Here is a 14,124-nt window from a genome sequence, read left to right on the forward strand (position 1 = left end):
AATCCGACGTTGGCGGCGCAACGGTCACAGGCCGCAGCTGGTAGCGCGAGGCCGCGAGCAGCGTGCGCAGCTGCGAACGTATTTGGTGCCGTTGTCATCTTGCTGCTAGGCTAGTGTTACAGTGTGCAGTACTGTAGTGAGATAAAACGTGAAGCACTCAGGTTCTTGTTAGCTGTATCTCTGCGGGTTATGCTTTCGGAGCCACTGGCGTCATCGTAGGTGAGTCCCGAGCTTTTCGTCCCGTTTGCGTTCGTAGCCTTCGTTCATGAAATTCTGGCAGTAATTTCGACTGCACTACTTACAGGTGCCTTCCATTATTTTATAAGGCTTCGAGCGTTTTTGATTGCGTCCAGCTGTCAAGATGGACGAAAAAAGCTATGAACTCGAGAAGAAAGCTTTGCAGGACGAAATCTCGTATCTTTCGCGTAAGTGGTTGCAGCTGCATAACGCGAGCATGAAAGCCTTAGCTGCTTTGTAGAGTGCCTAACCGCCAGTTAAAGGCAAATAATTTTCTGTGCGTGATTGTCTGAGCTAATTAATCGCCGACTCTGTTTCTAGGTCTGATTAACAGCCATCGTAGCTTGACGAAAACACGAGGAGGCACGCGAATGAGAAGTTTAAGTCGTTATAAAAAGGTCAACGCACCTCTCACTCGTGACCGAAGCACAATGTGCTCGGAAGAAAGCCTTACCAACGCAATGAAAGTGGATGCGCCCTGTACAACGAGGAGCGTTGGCAGCAAGCACCCTTCTGTTATGCGCAACACGTTTGGTCTACAAGGAACGCCGCAGGCGAGACCCCGGAGGAGGTCCCGCTCAACAGTTGTGCACAAGAGTAGGTACACTTTGACGAAGCTACACGCTGGGCCCAACACTACTGAGAAGCCAGAGCAGAAGCCTGGATTAGAAGCAAGAACGCCAGGAAGTGTTCCGCCAACCACTGTCACCCGCACGGCCTTGTCACGCCACACGTCTTTCAAGCGTCCGCCGTCAGGCAGATACGTGTACCGAAGGAAGAGTGAAACAAATAGCACGGCGTGCTCAACTGGTCATTTTGGCACTGCACCAAGCAACCCCAGCATGAAGAGTCCGCGACCGCTTGTGTCCACCTACAAACTGATACGAAACAGGGCAAAAGCTGCAACACCAACCAAGAGCCCTAGTTCAAGCCTCACTCGCCTTGGAGCCAGGCGCATTGTGAAGAAGTACAAGCTGAACAATGTAAATAGGTCCAGAACTTCATTGCAGAAGTCACAGCGATCGCAGTTTGGTATGTTTCATTTGTCAGTACCATGCTTAGTGCCACTGTTTTGACTATGTGAAAGTTTTATATTTGAAAGCTTTGCATTTGTCAAAGCTAGACTTGCTGTGGTAAACGCTACAGTTGGAGTTCTGACTATGATATATGGTAATGCTTGCCCGAAACTTTGAGATGAGTGCATAAAAGCGGTGACTGACTAGTTACAGTATTATTAGCAGCTGCTCATCGCCAGTGACAAGTGTGAGGTGAGCTCATTTCAGATGTACTATATCGTAATGTTAACAAGATCATATATTTGTAAAAGGCTTTCAGGGAAACAGACTACAGTTGACTCTCGATTATTAGAACTCAGAGTGGACCAAATTTAGTTTTATTTATGTGGAGTTAGAAGGGGCCTTTTTAATACACTTGTTGATAGAACCAAATTAATTAGCGTCTTATGGCTAATACCATGGCCTCATTAATTTGAACTATTGAAAGTTCAAAGTAATGAGTCCACGGTATTAGCCATGAGACGTGAATTTTTAGTGTTGGAAATTCAAAAGCATATTGGGTTTATGTGTGTTTTGGGCACTTCGTTTTTGGCTTTTAATTTTTAATTATTTTTTTTAGAATTTGGGAAGTAAAAACTGGGTGCTGTTTCTTGATGGCAAAGTTGGTCACAGATTGTGTTATAATTCCATAATGCTGATTTTCTGTAATTAGTTTTGCCAGAAAAAGAAATGCTAGTGCTTGTTTTTTTGCAGTACCTGTTTTTTCACTGTCTCAATTTCTTGCTTATTTTCATAATCTGTAAGTGGCAGGCGACAAACATTGCTAAATTGGATATTTCTTGTTTCTCATTTATGATTATTGTTTTGTCATATATGATACCGTCTCATGCACAGCATTGCATGTATATGCTAAGCCTGCCCGCCTTTGCGTGTAGTTTGCAAAAACATTCTTTCAACATCATGGTGGCCATTTGCAGTGCACTATGGTGCTAACGCAGGGTGTTATTAACACTGGTAGTGCCTGATACAATTATGCCAATAAGATGTCATTCAATAACTGTATTCTGGTGGCTTGATGCTAAGAAGTACTTTTCGAATTTAGCCTGAGGTGAAGACACACTGTAGAAACAAAGCATTATAAGACATTTAAAGTCATCAATATTAACTGAAAATGTCATTCTAGAATGGATTTTGGGTATATCTTAATTTCTGTGTGGCGTCTGGCTATTTGCACCGGCTAGTTGTTGTCTTGAAGGCGCTTTATCGGTTAGAAATTGGGTTTAGCCCGATTGTCATGAATTCTGCGTGCAGTGTGAAAATTAAGCAATGACATGTTTAACTTGAAAGCTAAGGATTGTGTATATGCTTGCTTAGCTTTGTACTGTTATTGTGCAGAGAGGTGCGCAGCCATGTCTGGAATGAAACGGTTCTGGCCTCCATCCTACTCAAGCACCCATTATTTTCATGGCCAGAAGAAGAAAATGACGGGGTATTGTAGCTTTCTACTTTTAAAATCCAGATTACGATATGCACATTGCTGTACACTGTATCTTCATCTGTTCTGACTTCATTTTAGGAAATCTAGCACAGGCCTAAATGCCACTCAATCCCACTACATCAAGATTGGAAATATTACATACAAAGCCTCAAGGAACAAGTTGTCGAGGGCATTCAGGAGGTCCTTTTCCCAGAGCCCAGTGGCTTGCAATGGTTAGTATGAGAGTTTTCTGTTACTTTTTCCTGTCCTTTTTTTTCTGTTGTATTTGGTACATTTTTTCTCTGTGCAGCCTCTCCACATCATGAGCGAATAATAACAGTGCGGGGTTCTGTCTACACCATGGATAAAACTGGCAAGGTCCTTCGCCGCATTTCACAGCCACGCCGTAATTCATTTGCAAGTGGGCTGACTCGCATCGATGTTGGTGGGAAGACCTACATTGAGCAGAAGCCAGGAGTGCTTTCACAAACACCATCTGCAGAGACAAGAACATACCTTAGGTTGAGTGCTTTCAAGCCATCCTTGTGTTGGCGGCATACTGATATTTTTTTCTTTGTTTTGCAGTCGTACTGTTAACCGCAGCATTCAGAGGGTGCGAACAGTGAACACTAGTCGGAGGCCAGAGTGGAAATCGTATTGCATTTTCTTCAATCGGTTTGGCCGCTGCAATAAGGGAGACAACTGTGCCTACATTCATGATCCTGAAAAGGTGGCTGTATGCACCAGGTAAGTAGAAACTAGCCCAGCACTCTGGCTTGTGTCTTGCCTTTGGACCTCTTATTATTTTATGCCAGGCGGTGATGTCAATACATGCAATTGGTCTAAGGTGCCGTAAAACCCAAAGCTGGCTTAAGGAATGATCTACTGAATAATGTACTAAGCAAATGACCAGCATTTCCGACATCAGTAAATACGATTGTAATTGCGCAGCAGCATTAAAGCAGCTTATGGTGCATGTAATTGTGACAATGTTGAAATGATATTCTTATTGTGTTGCTGTTGTGAAAATCTTTTGCTGTTAATTCTGTCTGTGTGCAAGGAGTACAATTTTGTATTTTTGACAGCTTGAGTCAAGCCATTGGCACAGCCTGTATATGGTTTAACGTGTTAAGTGCATGTGCTAGCAGTGGACGTCCAGATGCAAACAGTGGAGGGTGTGTTTTTTTTTACTTTTCAGCCACTTGGTGGTGATGTGCCTCTGTGTAGTCTATGGACTCTAGAATCCTACCACTATCTAGTTTACTTCTTTAAAAGCACATTTGCATTCTGTCTTTTCACTGCATGGAACACTGAAATGCTGACGCTGCTAGAGTGGGCATTTAGAGCTCCAACTGACAAAAAGGTGAAACATGAATGCTGTCAAGGGTATAAACTGAAATAAAAATTTGCAAACTCATAACCAACCCTTAGGAAGCCAAACATGATAGCGTTAGGAGTCACTTAGCCTTCCTTCGCAACTCCACAAGCACCATTAGGCTATGCAAGTAATCTATCTTGGAGCCTCTTTCTTTTTACACAAATGTACTGCTGACACGACTGAGAAGTGCTCCTTCGCTGCTCCACTACTCCCACAGCCATGTCACACACACTGTCACGTGACGCAATGTGCCAAGCATAGAGTTGTGGAAACTTTCCACGTGGCCTGACTGTTTCGCAGCTGGCACTGCGCCAACCCCTCGCCCGTCATCTGCCTTGACATCTGGAGAGCAGCATCTCGTTTCTCGTTGGTTGATTGTTGTCTGACATCACGACCTCTGCCGACCAATCTTGAGTTAGTGTGACAGTGTGCGTGGCTTTTCCACTGAACATCCACTCTAATGCTATCGCGTTAAAATCTGTAGAGGCCACACTCTCGTGCCCAGCAGCTATGTGCAGGTATGTTGCAGAGTGGCGTTGATAGTATGAAAAGTCACATGCTCTGTTGTTATACCCTTGTCACATGGGGACATTTAGGTTCGCTTTCAATGAGTGACATTTGCCTAAAGTGTCATTAGTGCAGTGCCACACGATGAGCTTTAATGACACTTGCTGCAGAACGCACTTCTCCTGTAGTGGGTTTGGCAAACTCACCCCACTTGTTCCGGCAAGGTGAGTGTGTAGTCTCAACAGCAGTGCTCCAACATAAAAATTTGTTTTCAGAATTGAGAGATCTTAAAATCTCTATCTTATTTTCTTGATTGTGCTTTTTAAAAAAAATGAGAACTTTTTTTAAAGTCATCAGCAACTAAAAATAATGTGCACGCTTGAACAGCTACTCTCGCTCTGCCAAACGAGGACGACCCCCTTCTGCAATAGGCCTAACGAGCCCGCTGGGTTCGTGTGTGCAGTTTCGGCAATTGTGGAGAGCAAATTTACAAGTTTTAGCAAATGCAAATGGCCAATGAGTAGTTTTGACAACTGTGACTTGGAATCAACCATTTCTTATATACAGGACGTGCATACAATGACCAGGAAGCACCAGTAGGACCCAGAGTGCCGTGCAATGCTTTAGGCAAACAGCAGTAGTCATCGTTGCTTGTGGATAACTAATAAGGGCATTTCAATTAATGTGAACAGCCACCGAACATACTTCTGAATAAAGTGATTTAAAATTGAGTATTTGTCATATTGGAGAAAGCAGGGACAATTAGCAAGAAGCGCCAGTCCTACATGAAGTCAGCCCCGGCTACCAAGTTTTTCCCAGGCGGGTGATCACTTTGGCGTTTCCTACAGTGTTGTCGCTCTGCGTGAAAAAGAAAGGGTACAACCGGTACAAAAATGAGATTATTTAGTATAACTAAAACACAGCTTGCGTATTATGTCATGCAAACGAGCAGTAGCAATTTGTGCACAGCAGTGTAAACAAGAGTACTGGAGCAGCATTGTCCTAGTCGGTGGATTCTTGGAGAAATTTCACGCTTATGTGGTAAATGCTCAGTAGTTTACTATGACCTTCAAGCACTCATTTAGTGAGTACATGAAATCTTTTGATAAAGAAGCAGCAGGAAAAAGCGAGCAACACATATGAATATCAACATTCACAGAACTGAAGCAGCCATCCGGCGTTGCTGTGGGTGGGACAAAGTGGTGGTGATAGCTGTCAGTCAATGTGGCCTGTGTTTGCGTTTCGAAGGCTTTTCAAAATTTCGAATGCCGTTGTGGAGCTCCGTTGACTCGAATGTATCTGATCCGAATGCCATTCAAAAATTCATGTAGCAGCACTAGGCAGCAGTTGTGTTGAATAACATTCGGTTGTAACGCATTCGAAACGCCCGTGTAGCAGAGGTATTACTTTACTCGGATCGTGATGTTTTTTGTAGTTAACAGCATGTTTTCAGATGTGGAAATAAAACTAAAAATTAACTTGGAGTAATTAGATTTACAATAAAATTGTATTCTCCAAGTATTTACACAAAAACAAAATTTCCACAAATTTCTATTGCCATTGCCATCATTTCCAAATACCGCTTCTTTTTGCCGTGTGGCAGCATGCATCGAAAGCGTCATTTCTTTAAGGGATATGCACTTCGTGAAAGTCTCGCTAAACTTGCCCGTGTGACAGGGGTATAAAAAAGAATGCCATCATACTTGAAGACAGCACTAGGTCAGTGGCAGTGAAGGCAAAGCTGCATGGAATGTGCATGTTGTCCAAGGAAAGGAAAGCACACCAAAGAAACTATTTTCGATGTTGCTTACTCTTAAATTTAATGCTGTTCTGTCAGACATGCAATCCATGTTGCGTTTTGCTGTTAGGTCGAATAGCAGGAAGATGTTACAGAGAACTTCTGCAATAAGGTTCATACAGCCTATACTGAGCTGAAAGAAATGATGAAAATTTACTTTCAGCCAGCCATGCAGAGGTTCAAGTGGGCAGATGAAATAGGGAACTTTGTCAAGATAGGTTCATCGCAATTGGTGCAGCACATGGCTAATTGAAAATCAGTGGGAGAAGCCTTTGTCCTGATGTGAGCATAGCTGGGCAGGTGAAGGTGAGAGTGGAGCAGTGCTGCTGATCTGAACCCAGAGCAGGACTGCCTCGTGATTCCCTATGCAAAAGTATAGCGTGTGTTTTGTATTCTTGAAGCTATTCACTTATCCATTCTTCCATGACAGTACATGAATACTGAGGTGTTGAAGAGGTAGTGTTAAGAACTGCTTTTGTTTACGTTGTGCATTTTTAACTGAACAATTTTGTTGCAGATATCTGCGTGGCACTTGCAAAGTGTCCGATTGCCCATTTTCACACAAGGTTGCACCAGAAAAGATGCCTGTGTGTTCCTTCTTCCTGAAAGGACGGTGTACTAATAACCCTTGCCCATATCGGCATGTCAAGGTCAGCTCAAAAGCAGAAGTGTGTCAAGACTTCGCTGTTCGTGGACATTGTGCTGATGGAATTAAGGTAAGAGTATTTTGATAGAAATTGTAAAGATTGGTGCGCTTAAGGGCAAACATGCATACAGTACACTAAAATTAGCGTAGTGCTCTTCTGCTTTTGTATGAACACTCTGCATTGACTCAGTTTTTTTTTTCTGCTTGCAAATATGGCTCTAGTACTGTGATGTATGGACTCCTTGTCCTTTGTGAACTTGATGATCAACCTCCACCTGCTTGACAAAGGCCCTCATCGACTTCCTAGGGTCTTTCTTCATCAATGATACCTTGTATGTGACTGAAGAATTGCAGCATCCTAAGAGTGTCAGAACACCGACAATGTCGTATCTTATGGGAAAAGTGTGCACGTAACCCCTGGCAGCCTCCAGTTCTTTCTGTACTTTGACAACGAATGACTGGGCAACCTTCAAGGATGTAGCTATCTGAATCGGGGTGGCCAGTAGCCAATGAGGTGATGACTGCACGCCTCTTTATATGTCGAGTTAGCCAAAGTGCTGCCATGCTTGTCTGCAGTAAAAAAGGATTTGTTACTATGACATAGAGGATGGTGTGTCACTTATAATTTGTGTTCTCAAATACTTGCCGCACTCTATTTTACAGATAAATTCCCAGTATTTCTCATAGAGGAGCATTTCAGTCTGCTGTTGTGCACAGGGGGTAAAAAAAAAAAAATGTGTACTGAGAAGTAAGGTGTAAAAAATGGACACAAGATGCGTGCGATACTGTCACAGCCTGTTATGTCACTCAAGTGTAGTGCCCTTTGGAAGTGCAACAGTGCATGATAAAGCATGGCAACAGACAGTCATTTCTGTGTGCAGTACCTTGAAGTCCAAGACCACATCAGCTATCAGTCTTAGCAGTCATATGGAAAGATTAAGTGGTTCACCTATATTGATATGAAGGAAGTTTAAAAGACCTTATGTGTGCGGTATGTGGTGGTTCTGTTTTTTTCACCTGATCTGTTGTTCTGTCCTGGTGCATTCCTGTTGTCTTCTGTTTGGCCTCCTTGTTAGCTCATGATGTCATGATTGGTCATCGTCAGCCATGTGCTCTCTAAAGTGGTCTAGGAAGGGTTGAAAAGTTGGTGCTAGTGGAGCAGAAGAAACTTGCAGGCCAATTTGTGGGCGTGGCCTTTTGCAAACATCAGTAGTGTGTGGTTGAAAGGCTGACAACTGCATGCTCATAGATAGTGCTATGCTGCTGTGATGTTCTCAAGTTCTATACGACTGTGAGGAATGGCCATGATGCGGAATACGTCTGCCTTGCATACTGACTGGTATGAGGTTTGCACACTAAGAAATGTGTCGTATCACTGTTTTTTAAAGTTTCTTAAAAGCTTAGCCATATTAGAGTGTACTGCACATGTCAGAAGCTTCCAAGCCACTGTGTGCATGACCAGGATTGTTGCCATACCATGTGGTAGAACTCTCTCTTGCTAATACTCAACTTAATAAAGGGGACTGTGCCTCCAGCTCTCAGATGCTTCCTCCAAACCCCAAGGCACACTATAGAGCTCCACCACATGGTGCGGTGGCTGCTTTTGTGACACACAAGCGCCCTGTAAACTTTTTAACTAATACATGTTTCGAACTAAGCTTGCACTAGAGAGCCGCTTCAGTGTCGCAGTGCTTATGGCGCTCGGCTGCTGTCCCAAAAGACGCGGGTTCGATTCCGACCATGGCAGTTGCATTTGGATGGAGGCGAAATGCTAGAGGCCTCTGTACTGTGCATGTTAAAGGACCCTAGGTGGTCGAAATTATCCAGAGCCCTCTATTACGGCATCCCTCATAGCCTGAGCTGCTTTAGGACGTTAAGCCCCTCCATACAACCAAGCTTGCGCTAGAATGTGAGTTACCTTTCTGTCATGTTGAAAAAGTGTCCTTTTGTCAGGCAGCCTTCATTGACCAGCAGCTGTAGGGCAAGCATTTGGGAGGCTGCTGGCCATGTTCGTGGTTGTCAACAGAGCTTCAGTTGTTTGTACTAAAGTGAGCAGAGTTATTTGTCAAGAATTAAAGGAATGAGAATTTTTAGGTAAATATGTAGAAAGATATTTAATCATCACTATCAAGGAAATGATGGCACTTGAGTTAAGTATGTCAGTAAGGTTTTAAGTGCTGGACAAACTGAAACCATGTATGCAGGCAACAGCCTATGTGTTGAAAGAAGGGGTGGGGGACAATGCTTGCCTTATTTTTGTAATTTTTGTAAGCATACTACATAGTGTAGTGCAAAAATGGCCATCGAAAATAGGAGTAGTTGACCTACATGCAGAGCTGACATATTTGTGAGGTGTGAGGCCTATCTATGAGACCCCTGACTGCTGGTCTTGACCTTTTACGTGCCAGTGTTTCAAAATTGGAACATACGAAACTCAGTTTTTTTATCTCCCTTCAATATATGCCATTCTTTGGAATTTTTGTTTTCCTATACTATGTGATGATTGTGGAAAACATTGCAACTGTTATTTATTGTCGACCTATTTAAAACTGAGTTATTACTGGTAAACAGACATATTTTGTGCCTTGTCCCAGCTGAGTGTTTGTGGAGCCCTTTTGCAAGAAAAAAAAAAGGTTGAAATAAACAAAAACCAGAACAAAAGTAATTGCTAATAAATAGGGATATCCTGAGAGAAAAATTAACTAAATCCTGCGTGTCTTCCACTGGCAGCGAGTCTTATGCATATGTTCCTTTTTTGAAACATTGGCGTTTGGCAGTAGCAAAATTCAGACAGGCGATTCTCCAATCTTAGAGTCTTGCATTGTGCCAGCTGGCACAAACGCTGTCCCGTGCTGTCTGTCAAATGTGTGGGTTCAGGTTTGTGGATGTTATTTAGCAGCAGCCCAAGCCCATGCTACGTATGTTGGACCCATTTTGCGTCTGCGGGCTCTCACCTCCATCTCCCGTGTACGTGTGACATCTAAAAGGCATTCTGAAGCCTTTGAGGCATCTTCAGGTTTCTCATGCGATGACGGCAACGATTGCACAAAGGTGGCCGGGGTGCATGTCATAGCAACTACGAAGGCAGCAAGAGGCACGTGCGGGGGCTGGTCACATGATCACGGATTGGAGCCTTATGGGGTTTATAGTGCGACGTAAAAGCCATTGCTCAAAAATTTGTTTCTGAAGTGTCTAATGTGATACAGCTCCCACGGTGACAGAGAACATTATTGAAGCATTGTTATTTTCTCTATAATTTGCAGAGACATTGCAGGCAGCTATAAGGTTGTCTTCAGACAGCAATAAATTCGCACTGCACAGCTGATAAAAGCTGTTTCAGATGACATCAGCATTCTGTATATGGGAAATTCCAATGGTTCAGAAACGCAGCAGGCATAAAAACGTACTTAGTAGTTGTAAATGTGGCTGAATTTTTGTCATTCATTTTGAAAGCATATTTGAATAGGCAATAGGAAGTTTCGTCTTTGAAATATTGCTTCATAGTGCGATGTTCAAAAGGTTAATCGCGATTGCGTTGTTGCTCTGCTGTGACGACTCAATAAACACCTGCCAGGCATATGCACTGTGCGCCCATCTCCATGTGCCTCCTGCAAGCTCCCCTTGGCGATTGGTTGTTAGGAAATGAAAGACATAGTAACAGGGAGGAAACTGGGAGTTGAGGAAGAGATAGAGAAAGAGGTGCCATAGATGAGGGCTCCAGAATAATTTTGACCACCTGGGGACCTTTACCGTGCACCGGCATAGCACAGCAAACGTGTGCCTTTTGTTTCGCCTCCATCGAAACGCGGCCGGATTTGAACCTGCAGTCAGCCGAGACTTGTTCCGCGGAAGTCAAGGAAGCCGCGTGTCATCTGATTAGAAAGATTTAGCATATTGCAGTTCGTGGGCACTGTCGCGAACATATTGCAGCTTCCGTGGGCAGCCACTGCGCATGCGCAGATTGTCTTGAGGATGCCACAAGGTGCCGGCCAGCTGTTTGCATGCCTGCCCCGTCGGGACCAGTCAGTGCGTGCACACTGGCGGCGTGTGGAAGCGGATCGTGCTATGCTAAATTTCTCTGCTAATGCACGTTGCAGTGCCAGTTACGGCGCATGCACACCGCGGGCAGCACGGCTGCAGACACCTGGCAGGTACAGATCTGGGCGTCATGCTTCCGTCTGCTCGCATGCACTCACCAGCTCTGGCATACGCACAGGAGCGCAGGCACACGGTGCAGAGTCGGAGCTTTGGTTGCCTGCGAGCCGCGGTGCCATCCTGGAGGAGGTGCCATGGGGGTGAAACTTGATATACCTCCCAGCAGCCATGAATTGCAGGCAGTAGCGCCAATTCCTCCTTCAGTTACATTCATACCAAATGGTGTATGACTTTCTCCATGTCAGTGGATGACCGAAACGTGCGGGCGCGGGTGGTGTTCGCATGGCAGCTGCTTCACACGCGGACTGGTCCAAAATCGGGCCCGCTGCGCTTTACTTGGGTTTTGTACACCCTTTCGTTGCTGTTGTGGCATGTTAAAATTGATTGCACTGCTGGTCAAAAATGGTAACTGCAGCGCTGGGCCAATGCATGGAGACCAGAGAAAATTTTTTTCATGGTTTTATTGACACATATATCGTTCTCATTACTTTGAGTCTAAAAGAGATAGTTCTCAAGATACACTATTTGTCTACGTTACAGCAATCTGTACAATGCAGATAATGTGTGTCGACACATCAGAAGTTTATCTCAAGCGACGCAGCTGACATTTTCAGTACATCGTTTCGTGCATCATTCACGCAATACAGAAAGATCAGTCCGTGCACAGCGAGTGCACACAATTTAATGCATGCATGATGTACCTTACAATTGTAGATAACTGCAAAAAAATTGTTTAGTATTCACCTAAATGCATGAAAGTGAACCACTATCACGCAGTGACCTTCACTCTCCATGCTGATGTATACAACACCATTAAAATTCAGTTATACAGTTGCTTAATCGGTTCCCACTATGTGGCGACTTTGCAGACTGCTTCGTCATGAGCAGTAACTAAATGGTTCATGATCCATGGTGCCAAAATGAGCAGTGGCGCGGGTGGCTCCCGAGAAAGCGAGCGCAGGTAGCGAGCAGTTCCTGTCATATCCATGCGGGTCTCGCTGCACTCTTTGCAGTTTCGAAGGTCACGAGCGTAAAACCAAACACCACCGACATCACTAGCACATGGAGGAACACGACGCCAAAGTGTCTATGACCGGCGCTGCAAAGCAAGGCGACAGCACCCAAGATAATGCATCTGACGGAGTTCGCAAAACATGCAAAGGATGCGTGGCGGTTGTAACGGCAATGCGGGCCAGAAATTCAAAAGGGATAGAGAGGGAGAGCGAGAGACCTTTTTTCCTTTCAGAACCTTCTTGAGGTTAGATTTTGTTGTTTACTACAGACGCTAGCGCAAATTCTTCCTTCAGTTACATTCACAACGGATGGTGTATGGAGTTGCAGCTTCAGCGGAGGTTTCTTCAGTTAGCCGGGGTGAAAGTGGCTTGAACTTTCCTCTCCCTGGAGGTACGCTGAACCGAAACCACACAAAGCAAGAGTACCAGAAACGTTATTCGCTCGTAACGATTATTTCAAGATTGTTAATACCAAATATTCGGGTCAAATCGAATATCAAATACTTTTCTTTCCGATCAAATATTCGACACTATACAATATTCGCACAGGCCTAAAAATTAGGTGTCTATGATCGTTTAACCATATGTACTGCATTAAAAAGCAAGGCCAGTTTAACTGGTAGCTTGTTCAGCTAGAGTTTATGTGAAAATGGCTGCCCTATGGTGCCTCACAATTTCAGTGCAAGAAGCAGCACATCCTTATTTGCCCTGAACATGCTGCCAACAAGAAGTGCCCAAGAGGGAACAAGTGCTTCCTGTCCCATCGTGCTCGAGGCAAAAAACGCAAGTGTGAGGAGGATCCACACACCAGTACGGCCAGTGCACCCTTGAAGGCTCCAAAACAGAGGCAAGTTTGGTAGCGTGTGCCTATTGTACTAGAATCTGGAGTTGTGGCAGCTTAAAGGGGTTGTGAAAAGAAAATGAAGCTGCCCGGTTTTAATTTTTACTGCTTCCATAAACATTAGACATGCTGATTCCGAAATATTTCGACTCAATATTGAGTCTGCATTTAATAAAGCCCGTTCGAAATCGCTGCCTTTTTGTGCTCATGAAACGACCATGCGCCGCCGTCGGCTGGCACACGCACTACTCGACTACGTCATTTTAAGATCTTCAGAAATGTACAGATATCTTCAACTTTCGTTTGCCCTAAAATAATAGCTTTATGAGAAATTCAGAAAGTGAAACAAGGTTTTCCAATTATTTGCACGCGTAATTGCACTCTGTTAAACTGCAGCACGTGGTCATACATCAATCACTGACCTGGGACCAGTTTCGGTTTCGGTTCTGCTTCTCCATCCTCCTTGGCTTCAGTATCAGCGGCTCGACAAAGCCTTGCTTACGTGAACCTATCTAGGTGGTGTTCCTTGACAGCGGTGGTTTGAGTTGGAGAATCGAGCTGAGCAAGGCCAGCCCATCTCGACGACTCTCTGTTTACATGAACTCTATACGAACGAGTCGGCTATCGCGGCGCGCATCGGCTCCGCGCTTCTGCTCTTTGCTGCAGAAAAATATATTCCAGAAGCGTGAAGAGGGTTAGGCATAATTTGCAGATGGGGCTGCGAGTCAACCCACCCCTTGCGATAGAGATGAAGACTCGAGTCCACGACCGGGTTCGGAGGTTCACGGTCGGGGCTCCCGCAGGCAGAGGGGTCGCGGGCTCTCGGCATGACTGCTACTTGCCGGGCGCACGACGTGCCGTTGCGAGCGGCGTAACAACAACTGACAGCAGCTCGCCGCCTGCGCCCAACCGATGTCAATGACAGGCCGCATGCGGCGCGTCGCACTGACAAGGGGCAGAATGCGAGCACACAGAGCGCCAGCGTCATAATGATGTGGGGGCGCGTTTCTCGGGGCCGGCCTGTCAGCCTGGATGCCGGCGTCAAAAAAACACGCT

General features: G+C 44.8%; 1 protein-coding gene across 3 annotated transcripts in view; it reads left to right on the forward strand.

Annotated features, from left to right (window-relative positions):
• The window catches only part of ZC3H3 (Zinc finger CCCH domain-containing protein 3), a 16,529-nt gene continuing 2,405 nt past the window's right edge, over nt 1-14,124 (forward strand). For 2 of the 3 annotated variants that reach the window (XM_089579797.1, XM_089579798.1), the window contains exons 1-9: nt 1-219; nt 305-425; nt 559-1,269; nt 2,649-2,742; nt 2,830-2,963; nt 3,041-3,251; nt 3,316-3,477; nt 6,931-7,129; nt 12,908-13,074. In XM_089579797.1, coding sequence (XP_089435923.1) covers nt 362-425; nt 559-1,269; nt 2,649-2,742; nt 2,830-2,963; nt 3,041-3,251; nt 3,316-3,477; nt 6,931-7,129; nt 12,908-13,074 — 1,742 coding nt within the window. In that variant the 5' untranslated portion in view covers nt 1-219; nt 305-361. The remainder of the gene's footprint in view (nt 220-304; nt 426-558; nt 1,270-2,648; nt 2,743-2,829; nt 2,964-3,040; nt 3,252-3,315; nt 3,478-6,930; nt 7,130-12,907; nt 13,075-14,124) is intronic. The other variant, XM_089579799.1, reaches the window with a different exon arrangement.

The sequence above is a fragment of the Amblyomma mixtum genome, chromosome 3, assembly GCF_055824585.1.
Source record: "Amblyomma mixtum isolate Tamu chromosome 3, ASM5582458v1, whole genome shotgun sequence".
NCBI classification, from domain to species: domain Eukaryota; kingdom Metazoa; phylum Arthropoda; class Arachnida; order Ixodida; family Ixodidae; genus Amblyomma; species Amblyomma mixtum.